This window comes from Microcebus murinus, chromosome 9 (assembly GCF_040939455.1).
Source record: "Microcebus murinus isolate Inina chromosome 9, M.murinus_Inina_mat1.0, whole genome shotgun sequence".
NCBI lineage: Eukaryota > Metazoa > Chordata > Mammalia > Primates > Cheirogaleidae > Microcebus > Microcebus murinus.
Genome location: NC_134112.1, coordinates 44,469,674 through 44,489,768, shown reverse-complemented (window position 1 = coordinate 44,489,768; position 20,095 = coordinate 44,469,674). Strand labels below are relative to the sequence as shown.

Sequence of the window (20,095 nt, the reverse complement as noted above, 5' to 3'; positions counted from 1 at the left end):
CTAATTAATATGAAATATTTAGGTGTTTTTTTTCAGAGATTGTAACATCTGTATTAGTTTTCTATTGCTGCTGAAACAAGTTACCCCAAACTCAGAATATAGTTTGAAAACTATACTTGAATATACTTTGAATATACTTAGAATATAGTTTGAAAACTATATACTTGTATATAGTTTTTAAACTGCCACTAAAAATGATGAGATTGTCACTCTGCAGTGGTTACTCTTCAGACCTCAGTTATTGAGGATCTGGCTTAGATGTTCTCTGTAACTGTTCCTGTTAGCTTTAAAAGGATAAGATTCTCTGTTATAGTTTTCTAGCTTTCTGTAGTTTCTTAATGCTTCCTATTTAAGAAAACTTATTTCAGTTTAATCTCAGATTTAGTCATACTTCCTTCAAGGAATGTTAAATAAGCAGACATATATAGAAAGGGTTTTTTTCCTCTCTCTTCTCCCCCTGTCCTGCCCCCACACAAGAAGCCTTTCCATTGTGATTGTTTTTACTTCTTCTAAATGGCTCATAAACTCTCACCATATTTTGGATACTTTTAAAGATTTGCCATGGGTACTTATCTCCTGATTTATCCAATATAGTTAGAAAGTTTAGAATCTTCCTTTTTCTTTGATACTATGCCATACTTTCTAAATTTTCTTTTGTCAAGCTTTTCCTGTCTGTATCTTCTCATATGATGCCTTAAGCATAGAGGGTGCTCAAGAAATAATTGTCGAATGAGTAAATCCTTGCGTTTTATTCACTTTTGAAACATTTCCTTGGGCTTAACATTTTTCTGTTTGTTTTTGTGCTACTCTGCCTCTTACAGGGTAGCTTGTCATGTAGCTGAATGACATGACAGCCATTTCCACCTTCTGTTTTAGTTTTAAGTTTTTAGTAAAATAATATAATATCTATTGATCATTATTTTCTGTTGCCAGAAATGTAATTATTAGGATTGCACATAAGACACTTTGACACACTAGTGATTCTCCAGTTCTCTTTCAAGATTCTGTAAAACGAAATTAGTTTCCTAATAACACAATTTAAAATGCCGAATTATAGAGTAACTCTCATGGACACTATTAAGGATGCTGTGCTAAACAGGTAAATTAAACGTGTGTTTGGGGATCTGTTTTAGTTTTGGTTCCTATTTTTGTTTCTCAAGCTTTTGTTCATCATCATTTTAAAACACTGTCCTTTTCAGTTTTATTAGAAGAGCTATTCAATGTGAAATTAAGGTACTGTGTAATTTATCCTTATTCAAGTATTGGTTTTCATGTGATTTTAATTGTTTTTGACCCTTTGGAGTAACACCAACATACAAAACAGATGAACAATCCTATTCTTATGATTATACTACAGCAAATCCACTCTTTCTAAGGGACCCATCTTTGACCCTGCGGGTCCCCTCCAACCTTGAAGAATCCTGTTTGGAAACTGCTGTTTTAATTGAGTCTGTCACAGTCCCTTAGTCGATGGTTTCCTCTCTGTGCACACACTCATGTCACTCTTCTGATCAAATATTTTGCTTGTTTACCCCTTAGACAGTTGGACTATTATGGCTTTGACATGAATTTTCACATACGTTTAAAACTTCACTAGCTAGCATTTTAGGGAAGATCTCTGTTGACCAAAGTTCATTAATGTTGCTCCAGCTGGTCTCCCCATCATTCATCTTTGGTTGCCTTGTTGATATAAGCCCTGTGAGGTAGGGTTGGGTTTTTTTTTTCCTTTTCCCAGAAACATCGTGTCAATAAATAACTATCCAGTAACATTAAACAAAACCTAGAATAGTCCAGCTTCTATATTTTCATTAGCCTTATGCCTACTGATTCTGGTTTTTAGATTAAAGATTGAGGAGTCTCAGCACTATCACAGTGAGGCTGAAGAGCAGTGGTGTTGCACACTTTGGTTTATTATAAGCACATGGAAACTATTGAGGAACTGGCCAGGATGAAATGGCTTTTACAGACTCGCCAGGTACATTCCCATAAATTTCATTCCAGTTGACAGTGTTTCCAGGGGAAACAGGCTATTTCCTCTGCTATTCTGGAAAATTTGGGGAAAGTCTAGATTATCCATAGAAGGGATCATTCTCTATACTCTGGGATGGTCTGATGCAGAGCTCTCTGTCTGTGTCATTTTTACCACCAGAAGTCATCATCCCTTGTCTTTTCTGTGCTTTTTAATTACAGCCAAGGGTTGAGAGAGATTGTCAGTGTTACTGTTCTGTGAGGTTGTGTCTGAAATTTATAGTCTCACAGGACAAGAGACGCAAGCAAAGTGGGTATCAGACAGCAGAAAACTTTTTCCCTACCATAATAACAATTTACATATTCAGTACTCTATTGGCTCATGATTGAGTGGGTTATAGGACTGGGTAACATTTCCATCTGTGGTGGGAATAAACCAGAGCTGCTACCCTGTTTTTAAACATTATTCCTCTAACCCCCGATGTAATCCTCTTTACCTCTACCTACCTCTTCAGCTCATTTTGTTTCTTGAGCTTGTCTTCACCTTAGTCACCAAGTAGGTTACCTCCACAAAAACGTAAATTGAAAAGCCCCTCAAATAGCAGACTCTATAGAATTCTCCTCCTTTCCCCACCACCCTCATCCTTCCCTCCTTCCTTTCTTACTTCCTTTTTAAAATTTAAAGGTGGTTTTTATTTTCCTTGTTTTTTTATTGCATTTCAGATTTTTAAATTTTTTTTTCTTTAAGGAACGTATCACTTTTGCAATGAAAAGAATTTAAAATAAACATCTTTTTGATGGAAATAATAATCAAATAAAATATTGTCACTGTTTTTGTTGCATAGGGTGTTTTATAGCTTGGAGCTCTTCTGTCTTCTCAGTGAGCATAGTGCTCTTCGTTCCTCTGTGGAGACCCGTGTTTCCTTCTAGTATCATGTTCTTTCTCCCTGAGGCACTTCCTTTAACATTTTACCACCAGGTCTTCTGGTAATGTGTTCCTTTCAGTTTTGTATGTCTGAAAAAGTCTGTTTCACCTTTGAAAAAAATGTTTTCTCGGTGTAGAATTTTAGGTTGGTATTTTTTTTTTTCTTTTCGTACTTTTTCCAGACTTTTTCCCCCTGTTTTTAGGCACATGGATGTGCATGAACATTAAGTGTGTTTAGAAAGATGCATGAAGAAAATAAGGAAGTGCTATAAACATTGTGGGTTTTTTGCTTATTTAATTGCATATGATGGGCATTGTAAAATTCCTATTGAAATATATAAGCTCAATGTATAAGGGATTCATACATCCCTTCTGAAAATATATCATTTTGGCTTTGGGTTATAGATTATAGATCCTTAAGTCCTGAACCGTTGGTGTATAATTTTACGATTATACACATGTGTATGTTTAACAAAGAGCAGATGACTATAATGCTTCAGTCTAAAGGAAAACTTTTTAGACCATTTTCCCAACCATAAAATGCTATCATCAATTGTCAAATTAGCATGTGTGATGACATTTTAAAGTTTTAAAGGTAATACATGTTCATGGTTAAAAATTTGGAAAATGCAGAACAACATAAAGAGGAAAATAAAAATCTCATATAATCACATCATCTAAAGTCGTCCACTGTTAAAATTCTGCTGGTGAATTTCCTTCTAGATTGTGCGTGTGTGTGTGTGTGTGTGTGTGTGTGTGTGTGTGTGTGTATGCCTTTATTTACTTAACAAAATTAGGATCAACTAAATATATGGTTTTGCATTTTTTTACATGTTTTAATCACCAAGATATTTCTTGAATACTTACTATAAGGCAGGCAATGTGCTCTTTATATTTTGCATCTTATTTAATCCTGCTCATAGCCATCATTAAATATATATTTTATTATTTCTGTTCTATATATAAGGAAGCTAAGGCTCCACATACACACTCACAGAAAGTAAGTGGCAAAGCCTGGCTGTAAATAAAGGATATCTAACTCCAGAGCATGTTCTTTAATAAAAATAATCAATAATGGCATCATATCATGTCATCAAATAGTTTTTGCAATAGATTTTAAGGATATATTTTGCTGTAGTATACATAAATGACTTACATGTTGTTTTCTAGTAGGTTGCTTACAAGATGTTCATGAAGTCAGCATTTTTATAGAGAAATCATTAATGTACATCACTGATTATTTCTTTGAAATTAATTCCTAAGACTAGAATTACTATGTCAAGGAGCATTTCATTTGAAATACTTTAAAAACACATTGCTAAACTGCCCTTTGGAAAAGTTGTTCAATTTGTACTCCCCCAGCAGGATCTAGAAGTTGTCTACTGTATCCTCATTAAGATTGAATATTATGTTATAAAATAATTTGAAAAGTTAGATAATATTCTTTAAATTTAAATTTTTCATTTTTGAGCTTTTAAGATGCTTATTGGCCATCCGTACTTCTTCTTTTCTTTTTTTAATAAATTATTTTGTTTTTTGTTTTTCTGTTGCATTTTTATACTGTTATCATTTGTTCTCTTAGTGCTGATATCCACAAATAAGTGGTCTATACTAACTGCTTTCACTTCATAACTGCATAGAACTTTTTTTCTCTACTCTTGCCAGTCCATTAATTAATAAAAATGACCAAGTACAATAAACAGAATTAATGTAGAACTCTAAACTTAAAATATAGTAAAATTCTGATTTTGGTTTCTATTCTTAATTTTCTGTCAAATCTGTTGGTATCAAAATTTTTTGCCTGCTTTTTGAAATATCCAGGGACCTTTTCTTAGACTGAATCCTCTTTAACTTTTCAGTATCATATCATGATCACTTATATTTAATGAGATCCATGACTCTTTGTTCTCAGTGCATCATCGTTTTCCCAAGTGTCCATTGCTTATACTATTTGTACATTTGGAGATGTTTACCACCAGGGTCTGGGGCCCCAGAGCTCAGTTCATCAACCTCCCTTGTTCATTCTTTGCTTTCACTCTTATAGGACAGACAGATAGTTCTGGATTTACTGTACCTCACATTCCTTTCCCCCAGGACTATTTTGCAGAAACCTCCACTCTCAATCTTCCGCCTACCATCTGTTGCTCTCTCTTTCTCTCTCTTTTCTTTTTTGCCTTTCAGTAATTTCTTTTTACAATTCCCTACATTACACAAATTTACAATATTCCTAAAATAACATACAGATAAAGAAACTTAGCCTTGTGGATTTTAATTAAATTAGTAGTACGTAGAATCTTTGAAATTGAAATTTAGGTATGAACAACTCCAAGACCCAGGTTCTTTTCTTAACATCATCTTTCCTTTCTTGCTCCTCACCCTACACAGAAACATATTTTTCCCAACATTGTATTACTTTCTACTTCAAGACTAAGCTTAGAGTGTTAATTCCTCACTGAAACAATTGAACTCTCACTAATTGAGCCTAGCTGAACTCTTGTCATCTATACTCTTGAACGTAATAGTCTGTAGCACATGCATCTGTGTCCCGTTGTTTGCCTTCCTGTTGTATGTATTATGTCCATAGATTCACTGTAAGCTCATTAAGGGTGGGGACCACGGTTATCATTCTAGTGTCTTCCATACCACCTGGTTGGTATTAGACTTTTGATACGCATCCAAACCCATTTGTGGTGGATCGATTCCATTTCTAGGAATCACTTTTTTTTTCTTGGCAGACTTCCTTATGATTTTAGTTTTTCATGTTTGTTCTTTCAGTTTTCCTAAAGGTAATTTCCAATAATCTGTAGTCTTTGTGAGGGTCACGTGAACAGCCATTTTTTAAAAAACAGCATTATACATTTAGGGCTGGTGATTTTTGGGGGGTTACTTGAAAAAGCACTGTAACTTGATTGTGAATCCATCTATTCTTAGTTTTTTTCTTTGCTCTGTTCCATTTGACCTTCACTTTAAAGAGTCAATAGCCCCCTCCTCTTAACATCAACTTATTTTATTCATTCCTTACTTGTTGGCACACGTAATGTTTGGTTTAGCTTATCATACTCCCATGTCTCCAATCCATAAAACACACACATCTCCTATATATATATATGTGTGTGTGTGTGTACGTGTATGGTATTCTTAAACAGGGATCATACTTTATTCAAATTTGTGTACCAATAACTCTCCCTGTCCTTGGAATGTAGTCAGGATCAAATCACTGAATTGCTGAATTGCTGAATTACTGACTGACTGTATCAATCAAATCAATGAAGCAAGCATATTATTTTCTGTACTTATATTTTTTCCAGCACTTTTGCTATCTTTTTTTTTTTTTTTTTGAGACAGAGTCTCGCTTTGTTGCCCAGGCTAGAGTGAGTGCCATGGCATCAGCCTAGCTCACAGCAACCTCAACCTCCTGGGCTCAAGTGATCCTTCTCCCTCAGCCTCCCAAGTAGCTGGGACTACAGGCATGCGCCACCATGTCCAGCTAATTTTTTGTATATATATTAGTTGGCCAATTGATTTCTTTCTATTTATAGTAGAGACGGGGTCTCACTCTTGCTCAGGCAGGTTTTGAACTCCTGACCTCGAGCAATCCGCCCGCCTCAGCCTCCCAGAGTGCTAGGATTACAGGTGTGAGCCACCACGCCTGGCCTCTTTTTTCTAATTAGAGCACTTAGTCCATTCAGTTGTACCTGTTTCATCACTTTTTATTGAAATCATTCTGACAAGGATGCTTATTTTCAGAAACTTATTTGACCTAGTTTGTTCTTTCTTTATTCTTGCCCATTAAGGCAATCATCACCTTAGATTTCTTTCACTTTTGATCATTCTGTCTATTGACAATGTACAAACCTGTATTTTGCTTTTATGTTTCTCCCCAGTAAATTCTAGCTCAGTACATATATTTTTTAAAAAAAACAAAACTGTTTTAAAATCTTTCTAGCTTCTGTTTTATACTCCTATTATTCATCCTTAAAATATTCTCTTTTACAAAAACATCTGCCTTCTCAAATGCTCCTGCCTGATTAAAGTCACCTTATTAGCCTTTTGCTTCATGAAAGTATGATAATGACTGTTTTTCCTTTTGAAAACTTGAGCTTTCAGTTTTACTCTTTTTTTTTTTTTTCTGGAAAGCCAGATGTGTTCATCTTTCAAAGTCTGTGGTTCAACTTTAATTTGGTTTTTCAAAATTCAAAATATATTTAAAATTAAATATTTGAAAGATAGAGGATTTCTTCTTGCTTTTGTCTTCCATAGGTATTGGTAAGCCAGCCAACTTGTACTGCCATGAAAGTTGCTTTGCAGATTTGTCATTCATGTACAGTTGCAGTTATTGGCCATCTGAAAACATCAGTGAATTGTCACTATCAAAAAATGTATTGAGCTCATGTTTCTTTCATAGCATTCTATATATTTTATGTAAAAGTTAGAAGAAATAGGCCAGGCAGGTGGCTCACGCCTGTAATCCTAGCACTCTGGGAGGCTGAGGCGGGCGGATTGCTCAGGGTCAGGAGTTCGAAACCAGCCTGAGCAAGAGCAAGACCCCGTCTCTACTATAAAATAGAAAGAAATTAATTGGCCAACTAATATATATAGAAAAAATTAGCCAGGCATGGTAGCACATGCCTGTAGTCCAGCTACTCGGGAGGCTGTTCATTGTTACATGTATATTACACAAAAGAAAATATAAAAATGAATTAACAAGAAGCTTTGACTCCCAATCTAATCATGAGTAAATCTAATCTGGCAGAGTATTTAAGCTAGGTGAGTCTGGAATTGGCAGGAGGACTTCATTGTGTTTTTTTCTCTAAAGCCAGTCTTTAGTATCACCATCACAGTGCTCCAAAAACTGTTAGTACTTAGAGCTAGAGAAAATGTAGAAAGAGGTTATATTGGAAGAAAACATGAGAGATGGCTAAGCAGCTCTAGGTAAACCCAGTGCTTTTATTACTTTCTAGAAGGAAAAAGTGGAATAACGTTAGAGGTGTGTGGTTGTAGCTCTATTCATTTTTTCCTCTATAGGGGAGTGGAGAATAAGATATAACTAGAGAGGACTATGCTTTTCTAACCTTCTGGGAAGAATAATTGACAAAGGAAGAAAGCAATCCCAGATTTGCTCGGTGGGAAAACAGAAGCTCTATCTCTTTAACCATATGGATTAAGTGGGAGAAAGGGAGAGATATGCTATATGTGAGAATTGTTAATCCACTATAATATTTAATCCATTAATATTTAATATTTAATCCATTAATATTTAATCTATTGTAATTCATTAATTAATTATAATGAACCTACCACAATAGCTAATAAAATTCTCAAACTTGAGCAATATTCCTGTTTTCTATGAGTAAAGTAATCCAGTCTTGTTCATGGTGAAATAGGGTGAGGTGAAAGCAGATGAGGCATAAATCATTAAAATTTAAATGTCAGGAATGATAATGTGGGATTCAAATGTCAGAATTAGGTCAAAATCCAATGCTGAAGAAACTTGAAAGCCAGGTTAAGTGATTAGAGTTATATTTTATTGTAATGATGAAGCTGGTGGTGTTGCAGATAAAATTGTTCTCTAAGAACAATTAGAGTTAGTTTTTTAACACTTTTATTGAGGTATAATTCACCTACCATGTAGTTTACTTATTTAAAGTGTACAGTTCAATGGTTTTTCAAATACTCAAGAGTTATGTAATCATCACCACAATTAATTTTAGAACATTTTTACCACCTGAAAAAGGAAGCATGTTCATCCATGCTATAGCATTTATCAGTACTTAATTCCTTTTTATTGGCAAATAATATTCCACTGAATGGATAATATCACATTTTGTTTATTCATTCTGATATCAAATGATGGATATTTGGGTTTTTTCACTTTTGGCTGTTATGAATAATACTGCTATGAGTATTCATGTACTAATTTTTTGTGTGGGTTTATTTTCATCTCTCTTATACCTAGGATCAAAATTTTTGAGTCATATAATAATTCTATGTTTAACCTTTCAAGTAATCACCAGAATGTTTTCTAGAGCTGCTGCCTCATTATACATATTCACTGGTGGCATATGAGGGGTCCAATTTCTCTACATCTTCATGAACACTTGTTATTATCTCTGTCTTTTTGATCATCACCATCTGAGTGGGCGTGAAGAAGTATATCATTTTGATTTTAATTTGCATTTCCCTTGTGCCTAATGATCATGGGCATTTTTTTCATGTACTTATTGGCCATTTTTATATCTTCATTGGAGAAATGCCTACTCATATCCTTTGGCCATTTTTAAATTGGGTTGTCTTTTATTAATGAGTTATAAGAGCTCTTTGCAGTATTCTAGATACAAACCCAATATCAGTTATTTGATAATATGACATATACACATTTTTTTCTAATCTGTAATTTGTCCTTCCACTTTCTTAATGGTTTCCTTGGAAGCACAAAACATTTTAATTTTCATGAACTCCAATATATCTAGTTTTTCTTTTGTCACTTGTACTTTGATGTCATGGCTAAGAAGGCATTACCTAATCCGAGATCATAAAGATTTACTCATTCATTTTTCCTAAGAGTTTTATAGTTTTAGCTCTTCTATTTAGGTCTATAAACCATTTTAGTTATTACTTTTGTATAGGGAGTGAGGAAGCCATCTATCTTTATCCTTTTCCATGTGGATATTCACTTTACCATCACCACTTGTTGAAAAGACCAGTCTTTCTCCATTGAATGGTCTTGGTACCCTTGTCAAGAATCAGTTGACCATAAATATAAGGGATTATTATGTCGACAAGATTAATTTTTAATGAGTGATATGCAGAATACATTTGAGGAAAGCATAAGGCCAAAGATAATGAGACAAGTTACAGGAAGTTTTACAATAGTACCATTGTGTAACAATATGGACCTAAACCAGTGTAGTTTATTAGGAGATATGTATAAAGAGATAAAGCTGATATTGTAATTATGTCTTCATATGCATTTTGAATGTATTATGTTATCTAATATATATCTGTCCTTTATAATCATTTATTTTTTCCTGTCTAATGATTTAATTTATATTTAGTATTTCATACTAACAGTACTATGTAGAATGAATTTAGGAGCAGAGGCATCTTCTGTAAAACTTCTTTTTAGCTGTGGAGTATCCCTGAATATCTCAAGGAATTCTCTAAGGATTTAGGCCTTGGCCTTCTTTCCTGAATTTAGATTCATCACATTGGGGTTAGGCACCTGTATTTTATATAGTTGCCTGAGTGATTTCAATGTACAGCTCTGGTCATTCTGGCTTTTTAGTACTAGTCTCTAATGAATTGTCATATCTTCATTTTTGTTGCTTAGCCTTCCAGTGTCATCTGTGATTTCCAAATATTATCTCTGGTTTTCCTTTGTCTGTTTTAGTCTTGGCTGGCATTCAGTAGCTGCTTGACCACTCTGCCTTGCAAAAAGATAAATATTTTTCCTCTCTTCCTAATTAAAACCTCTTAGATATCTTAGGCCCATAGGTCTCAGACTTTAGTCTGAATAAGACTCAACTAAGATGTATAATACAGTACAGGTTTGTAGGATCTGCTCTTAGAGTGGAGCTCATATATTTGTATTTTAAACAGGTATCCCAGGGGATTCTAATGTAGATGGTTGGAGCACCACACTTTCAGGAACTATGCTTTAGGATATTTCTAAACCAAACATTATTATTTTGGTTAGAAGGATGTTAGCGGTGATTTTATCAGTATTCACCCCACCTACCCAATAGTGCCTAAATCCTAATATTGAATTTTCCTCTTTATGAAGCTCCTGGCAGAAGATCCTGTAAAAAAAGATTCCTGGCTTAGTAGTGTCTATGAGCTTATTCATTATTACCTGGCAGGTCTGATAAGGGCAGGTCTGATCACATTAGTTAATTAATATCTTATGTGACGTTTCCTAGTTCCATTCCCTATCCCAAATCTTTTCTAACTTTTAATTTATTTTTGTTACTTTCCAGCATGATTGAGGTATAATTGACAAATTATAATTCATATAATGTAATAATTGAGGTATTATTGTGAAATGATTGCCTCAGTAAAGCTAATTAACCTATCTGTCACCTCACATAGTTAATTTCTTGTGTGGTGAGAACACTTGAGGTCTATTTTCATAGTTAATTACAAGTACACAATACATTATTATTATTAACTATAGTCACTATGCTGTAAATTAGTTCTCCAGAACTTATCTTAAAGCTGAAAGTTTTTGCTCTTGATCCAGTGTCTTCTCATTTCCTCCAACCCCAAACAATGGTAACCAGCCTTCCACTCTCTGCTCTTTTGAGTTTGACTTTTTGAGATTCCATATATAAGTAAGATCACAAAGTATTTGTCTTTTTAAATCTTGTTTATTTCACTAGCATATTGTCTTCCGGATTCATCCATATTGTCACAAATAGCAGAATTTCCTTCTTTATTCAGGCTGAATAATGTTTCTGTGTGTGCATGTGTGTGTGTATGTGTGTGTGTGTGTATAAAATCACATTTTCTTTATCCATTCATCCATCAGCAGATACTTAGGTTGTTTCCATATCTTGACTATTGTGAATAATGCTGCAATGAATATGGGAAATAGTGATTCAAAATAGTGATTGTATTTCCTTTGGATATAGTCCCAGAAGTGGGATTGCTGGATCATATGGTAGTTCTATTTTTATTTTTCGAGGAACCTCTATACTGCTTTCCATAGTGGAGTGTACCTCAACACAATAAAAGCTGTCTATGACAAACCCACAGATAACATCACACTCAGTGGAGAAAAGTTGTAAACTTTTCCTCTAAGAATCAGAAACAAGATTCAGATACCCACTCTCACCACTTATCAGCATTGTACTGGGAGCCCTAGCCTGACAGTTAGGCAAGAAAAAGAAATAAAAGGCATCCAAATCAGAGAGGAAGAAGTAAAATTCTCCCTGTTTGAAAACCCTGAAGACTCTACCAAAAATCTGTTAGAAATAATAAACACTTTGAGCAAAGCTGTATCATATAAAATCAACTTGTAAACATTAGCTGCGTTTGATACACTTAGAGTGAACTATCCAAACGAAGAAGAAAGTAGTCTAAGTTACAATAGCATCAAAAAGAATAAAACACATGGGAATAAATTTAAAGAAGGAGGCGAAAAGCTCTGTACACTGAAAACTATAAAACATTGATGAAAGAAATCGAAGACATGAATAAATTGAAAGATATCTTGTGTTCATGGATTAGAAGAGTCAATATTGTCAAAGTGTCCTTAGTAGCTATACCAAATCTCAATATGGGACCCATGTATCAAGGGTGCAGGGAAAGAATCAGATGCCAGATCTTTAGAGGAGATCACATACAGTTACAGGTTGTAAGATAGGGTAAAACAGAAGAGTGCCTTCATCTTTTCATTAGGGATGCTGTCTCCAGTGAATATAGTTTATCAGTGGCTCAGACCAACCATATTAATGTTTAAGAGATGGAAATAAACATGAAAAAGGGTTTAGCAGAAACATTGAAGAAAAAACAAGAGATGAATATTTTATACAAAATTATTAAAATAGTATGATTTGTTCAAAGATTCTGTTTTTTTATTTTTAAAAATTTTTGTTGATACATAATATTTCTACCTATTTATGGGGCACACATGATATTTTGTTATGTGGATAGAGCCTGTAATGATCAAGTGAAAATATTTGGGATCTCTACCACCTCAAGTATGTATCATTTCTATGTGTTGGAAACATTTCAAGCCCTCTCTTCTAGCTATTTCGAAATATACAATAAATACATTGTTGTTAACTGTAGTCACTCTTTTCTGCTATCAAACATTGGAACTTATTCCCTGTATCTGGTTGTATGTTTATATTACTTAACCAAGGTCTCTTCATCCTCCCTCCCACCCACACACTCTTCTCAGTCTCCTCTTATATATTATTTTATTCTCTACCTTTATGAGATCAACTTTTTTAGCTTCCACACGTGAGTGAGAACGTGTGATATTTGTCTTTCTTTGCCTGGCTTATTTCACTTAATATAACTATCTTCAGTTTCCTCCATGTTGCTGAAAATGACATGATTTTATTCTTATTTATGCCCAAATAGCATTCCATTGCTTATACATACCACATTTTCTTTATCCATACATCTGTTGATAAAAACTTAGGTTGATCCTGTATCTTTGTTATTGTGAATAGTGCTGTGCGGTAAATGTGTAAATGGTAGTATGCCTTTGATAGACTGACTTTCTTTCCTCTGGATAAATACCCAGTAGTGGGATTACTGGATCGTATGGTAGTTCTATTTTTAGCTTATTCAGAAATCTCTTTACTGTTTTTCATAAGAACTGTAATTGGTTAATATTCTATATGGGAATAAGCCATTATCTGGGATTATCTTTTCTAATAGTTGAAAAGTATATGAATTTATTCTGGTCAGAAATCTGCAAAGTAATAAAGGACTTCACTATGCCTAGGACCTTTAATCAATATTAAATAGTTGTATCAAATAAAGTACATTCCCCTTATTATCCTTAGGTGAGTTTGTTAACTAATGTACCTATAGGACATTGAAAAAATATATTGCCCTACTTTTAGTCTTATTTTCAAGCTTTGACTAACTTTATTTAACACTTCGCAGCAAAATATGATTTACACCACAATTCCCAGAGATGCTTATGATAGCTGTCAATTTTTGTTCATAGAAAGAGACAAGATGATAAAGTTGTCAGTTCTCTACAAGGCAATCTTTAAAATCAGTCTAATTTCATTAACACTCCAATAAGTATTTTCATATTATTTGGCAAATAAACCCGAAATTAATTAGTAAGAGCAAAGGTTCAAGAATAACTCAGGCATATTTGGAGGTAATGAACCATTTTAGGGGAATTTCCTATGAAATGTGAAAACTATGAATAGTTACAAAACTTTATTAGCTAAGACAATATAGTATTAATGTGGAGATAGAAGACACATAGAACCTATAGAGAACCCAGAAACATGTCAATGTGCATTTGAGAACTTGAAGTAGCACTACAAATCAGTGAGGGAAAAAGGAACTCTTTATTACATGTTGTTAGGCTAATTGTTTATACACTTAGAAAAAATAGATTGCTAACATATATTATCATAAAAAATAATTCCCAAGTGAATAATTACCTGAGTGCAGAGAAGCAGAATGTTTAAACAATTAGAAGTAAATATAGAATGTTTTTATAATCTTTGGGCAGGAAGTGATTCCATAAACAAAACACAAAAATATCTACTTACTGATATGATTATATTTTTAAAAATAATTCTTTTCAAAACCACCATATTTCAAAATTCAAAATGGAAAAATATAGCATAAATACATAATAAACTCTCACCCCACACCCAATTTTACCCAACACCCAATTTTACCCAACACCCAATTTTATCAAATCTTAGAACTGTGCTATATATGTGTCATATTTTTTCTAAAGAAATACATTATTAAAAAGTTGAAATTCCTTTATTATTTGTCTCAAGACAAATGTAAAAAGACAATCTATAGATTTGGTGAAGGTATTTGCAACATGTTTAAGAAGGTATTAATATATAGGATATATAAAGACATCTTTTATAAATCAGTAAGTAAAAAGATACTCAACCCAACAATAACAACAAATAGGTAAAGGAAATGATCTGACAGTTTGTAGAAGTAGACCGATGACTTACAAACATGTGAAAAAATGTTCACCCACACTAGTAATGAGAGAAATGCAATTAAAATTACATTGTAATATCATTTTCCACCTACATGATTGGCAGTACTTAAAGGATATGAACATCCTGAAGATGTAGAGATTTGTCAATGTCTAATAAAGTTGAAATTGCCAGTATTTGACTTAGGAATTTCATTTCTAGGGAAATATCCTGGAGAAACTTACTCCTGTGTAAGGTGGCATGTATGAAGTTGGTTATTATAGCAGTGTTTATAATAGCTAAAGTTGAAAACAACACTGTTGTCCATCTGCAAAACAATAGATAAATATATTTTGGTATCTTTATAAAAGATAATACTATATACTTATTAAAATGAATTAGCTAGAATTACATTTAATAAAGCCATAGATAAATCTGAAATATATTGTTAAGTGAAGTGAACTAAGTTGTAAAAAGTGAGGTATACTTCATAATTTTTGAAAACATACAAATATATACATGTTGTGCCTATTCACACATACATATTGTTTCTATTTCAAAACAATCAATAGAATATTTAAGCACTGCAATTAGTATGCAATAGTATGGTGGTTACCTCTGTAGAAGCAATGAAGGGAATAAAATTTGAGACAAATAATAAAGGAATTTCAACTTTTTTATAATGTATTTCTTTAGAAAAAATATGACACACATATAGCACGGTTCTAAGATTTGATAAACTTGGGTTTTGGGTAAATGAGAGTTTATTATGTATGTATGCTATATTTTTCCATGTTTGAACTATTTTATTATGAGGAATAAAAAATGGTATGTACAAAACATATATATAAATTTAAAAGTAATATACACTAAACAATATTAATACCATATACTGTTCATAAGAATAAGTGAATAAGAAAATATACACATATATACACACAAACACACACACAAGCATTAAATATTTGTAGTGTACAATTTAAATAGGAAGGATTCCCTGTAATTCCTAGTGATGTGTTTCCTTAGGGATGACAGGTGTGATGAGAGACTAGGTATTAGACCCAAAGGGTATTTCAGCTGAATCAGTGATGTTTTATATACACCAATTAATTAAAGACACAAAGTGATGTAAATATGTCATACATTCACAATTATCAGTTTTTTGTGATAGGAATATAGATGTTTGGTAAACAGGCTCTTGCCATTTAGTGTTGCTCATTTCTGTTCTTTGAAATAGTCTGCTTAAAACATTAAGCATTTGACTAAGATCTGAAGCCTGTACAGTCATCCCTTGGTATCCACAGGAGATTGGTTCAAGGACCCTTGTGGATACCAAAATCTGTGGATGCTCAAGTCCCTATTATAAAATGAGGTAGTATTTACATATCATTTAAACACATCCTTCTGGTATACTTTAAGTCATTTTTATATTATTTGTAATATCTAATACACTATAAACAAAAAATAAATAATTGTATTGCTTTTTAAATTTGTACTTTTTGATTATTGTGTTATCTTTTATTTTTTCCTGATATTTTAGATTCATAATTGGTTTAATCCATGGGTATGGAACCCGTGGGTACAGAGGCCTGCCTATATATAAAAGACAAATTTTGGATCAATAAGAATATCTCAAAAATCAAGTATTTTGTCAATTCTCTTATTAGAAATGGTAAGACATTATCAGATAAATTAATCGTGGGTAATTTTTTTCTTCCTAAAGAATAAAGGTCAATGACCAGATTGTAGAAGTGGATGGAACCAGCTTGGTCGGTGTCACACAGAATTTTGCTGCAACAGTTCTCAGAAACACTGAAAGCATTGTTAGGTAAATATTCATATATGTGCAATATAGTTACTTTATAGTTGGTTACTTTATAGTTTATAATTGGTTTATAGTTTATAGTTTATAATTGGTTACTTTATAGTTTGTTAGATTTTCATGGTCTATAGTTTACCCTATAAATACAAATATATGTAATTACAACGACAGTTTTATGCGACTACTAAAAACTTGTCTTCAGTTTTTCATTTTTCTTTCTTTATTACAATTTACATTCCATTCCAATGTAAATGGAATTTTAAATTAGATATCCTAGAATTCTAGAAAGATTTGAAGACAAGTGAGAATACAGTATGAATCAGAATGGGTAATTACTGATCTGTGTGAGTACGCCTTATTGCTAATACAATAAGAATTGCTAGGAAGGTAGAATTTCTAGTTATGGCCTCAATAAATGTAAATTAAGTCCCAAATTCTTTTAATAAAACCATTATACAATAAATTGAAGTGATTATATACATATTTAATGATACATATTATTTAGTACTGAATGATTTGAATATAAGTACATTTTAAAAATCTACATATTGTTTTAAAGAATCAGCCAGGGACCAAGCACAGTGACTCATGTGTGTAATTCCAGCACTTTGTGAGGCCAAGGTAGGATTGCCTGAGGCCAGGAATTTGAGACCAGGTGGGCAAAACAGCAAGACCCCATCTCTACAAAATAATTAAAAATTAGCCTACATGGTAGTTCATGTCTGTAGTCCTAGCTACTCAAGGAACTGAAGCTGGAGGATTGCTTGTGCCCAGGAATTTGAGGTTACAGCGTCCTATGTTCATGTCCTGGTATTCTAGCCTAGGAGACAGAATGAGACCCTGTTTATTAAAAAATAAAAATAAAAAAAGAATCAGCTAGGACCAATGTGTTATTAACTATAACTTTTCCAACTTAATGGAACTTAGGGTGCATTCTTTCAGACCTTGAAATTTATATCTAACCCTGTGGTTGTGAATATTGTAGGTTGGAAAACAAATAAGAAGGCAGTCCTGGCCAAATGAAGTCAAAGTTTGAATGATTTAATGAGTGGGGGAGATAAACCTATGGAATTTTTCTTACAGGTTAAAGGAGAAAAATCATTTGCTTATCTAAATAGATATAGATTAAAAAGCATAACTCTCAGGAAACTTGAAATAGGAAGAATTAAAACTCTTTATTCACAGATGATATGGTCATTTATATACAGATGACTGTAGAAAATCCTAAGGAATCTATTAAAGATGCTACTAAACTAATAACTGAGTCTAATAATGTTGTGGGAGACAAGGTTGATGTATAAAATCAAATTCTATGTAATATCAACAGAAATAATTAACAATTTAGATTAAAAATAACATTTATGGCCAGACATGGTGGCTCATACCTGTAATCTGAGTTACTCAGGAAGTTAGGCAGGAGGATTGCTTGAAACTGGAAGTTTGAAATTAGCTTGGGCAACATAGTGAGACTTTGTATCCACACACACACAAAAAAAAAAATTAAAAAAATTCGCTGGGCATGGAGATGTGAGCCTATAGTCTCAGCTACTCAGGAGACTGAGGCAGGAGGATGGCTTGAGCCCAGGAATTTATGAGGTTACAATAAGCTATGATCACATTGCTGCACTCCAGTCTGGGAAATAGAATGAGTGAGACCCTATCTCAGAGACCCTATCTCTTAAATAAAAAATTTTAAAAAACATTAAATACTTAAGGATAAATCTAACAATATATGAAGATTTCTATACTTAAAAGAAGAAAAATTGCCTAGAGAATATGAAGACAACCTAAATGAGGGAAGAAGTAGACCATGTTCATGGATCAGAATACCCAGTATTGTTAAGATTTTCCTAAATTAGTCTGTAGATTAACCATAACCCCAATGAACATCTCAACAGATTATTTTGTAGAAGTTATTGTTTTATAAAAAGAATAAAGTTGGGGTACGTTCCCTGCCTGAAAGCTACACTAATCAAGGCAGGCTAATTTGGGCATAAGAATAATAATATAGATTAGTGGAACAGAATAGAAATTTATAATATAGAGCTGCACAGATGTAAAGAATTGCTTTTTTTTACAAAGGCATCAAGGTATTTCAGTGGAAGAGATTATAGTCTTCTTAAAAAATGGTGCTAGAAGCTGGATAAAAATAAAAATTGGATCCAATAAAAATTGGATAGTCTCATTAAAAACAAAACAAAGCAAAAACAAACCAAAAAAATAAATAATTATTTATAATTATAATTATACAAATATATGATATATTATAATTATGTAAATACATATTTATATCTATTTATATTTATTATTTATTTATTTAACTGCCATGATTTGCATCTCACACTGTATATAAAAATTAACTCAAAATTAGCCACAAGCCTAAGTGTGGCAGCTAAGAATAAGATTTCTAGAAAATAGGCACAAATCTTTATGATCTTGGGTTAATCCAAGATTTTTTAGGACACCAAAGCAAGAAGTATAAGAGGAAAAAATGATAAAACTGCATCAAAATTTAAAACATTTGTTAAAAAAAATACCTTTAAGAAAATGAAATAGCAAGTCACAAAATGAATATTTGTAAAACAACTTTCTGATAAAGGACTGTTATTTAGAAGATATAAAGAACTCTTATAATTGAATAAGGTTATTATAATAACTTTATAATGGGGTTTTACTTCAACTTTAGCAAAAATGTACAAATCACTTAAAGAGACAGTTCACCAAAGAAGGCACATAGATAAGCACATGAAATGCTATTCAACATCATTAATTGTTAGGTGAATGCAAATGAAATCCACAATGAGGTACTACTACACACCTATTACAAAGGCTGAAATTTAAAAGATTGACAAGCATCTGTACCAACTTTAACATTTATTCATTGCTTATAGGAATGCAAAATAGTACAGCCACTTTGCAGACAGTGTGACTGGTTTTTGTAAAGTTAAAAGTACACTTATTGTATCAGCCAGCAATTCTACACGTGGCTATTTACTCAAGAGCAATAAAAGCACCTATCTATACAAAGACTCATACTTGTGTGTTGCTTGGAGCTTTATTCATAATAGCTAAAAACTGGAAGTATTATATTTCATTATTTTTGACTTTTTACAAAAAATTGTATAACATTCTCTTTATCTGGACCTTTTTCTTATTCAAACATGGATTTGTAATATAAATTTTGAAATGTCATATTTTCTTTAGCAAGCAGGACCTTGCCTTGTTTTTACCACTGGCATAGTTGGTGTACCTATTGTTGCATAATATATTACTCTAAAATTTAATGACCTGAAACAATAAACTTTTATTACTTTTTGTTTTCTATGATCTACTTCTCAGCTAGCTCATGTGGGCTTGTCTACAGGGATGCTTCACAACATGGAAAGTGGCTTCTCTAGAGAGAGTTATCCAAGAGAGAGTCCAAGATGGAATCTGCCATCTTTTTATAATCTAAAATCTGAAGTGAAACCCTATCAGTTCTGTATTTTATTTGATAAAAGTAGGTTGTTTAAGCATTTTAACCTCTAACTACTATTAGCAAACTTTAGTGTAAGTGACTGAAGATACATTTACTGCCACTTGTTCAGTAGAATTAAGTTAAATATTAAAAGGCTATCAAGCTCAGAGAAAGGTGATATAATATGATCAAACCAAAAAAAGTGAGACACTTTTTACAAAAACCTTAAAGAGTTTGTAAAAGTGATTTTGTAAATGTTTTTTAAAAGCACTGTG

General features: G+C 32.8%; 1 protein-coding gene across 12 annotated transcripts in view; it reads left to right on the top strand.

The window, feature by feature from the left end:
- Window positions 1–20,095, top strand: part of PPP1R9A (protein phosphatase 1 regulatory subunit 9A) — a 260,419-nt gene that overhangs the window by 150,692 nt on the left and 89,632 nt on the right. For 11 of the 12 annotated variants that reach the window (XM_076006431.1, XM_012757081.2, XM_012757078.3 and 8 more), the window contains one exon: window positions 16,265–16,369. The exons of the other annotated variant lie outside the window; for it this stretch is intronic. In XM_076006431.1, coding sequence (XP_075862546.1) covers window positions 16,265–16,369 — 105 coding nt within the window. The remainder of the gene's footprint in view (window positions 1–16,264; window positions 16,370–20,095) is intronic. 12 annotated transcript variants of the gene reach the window in all.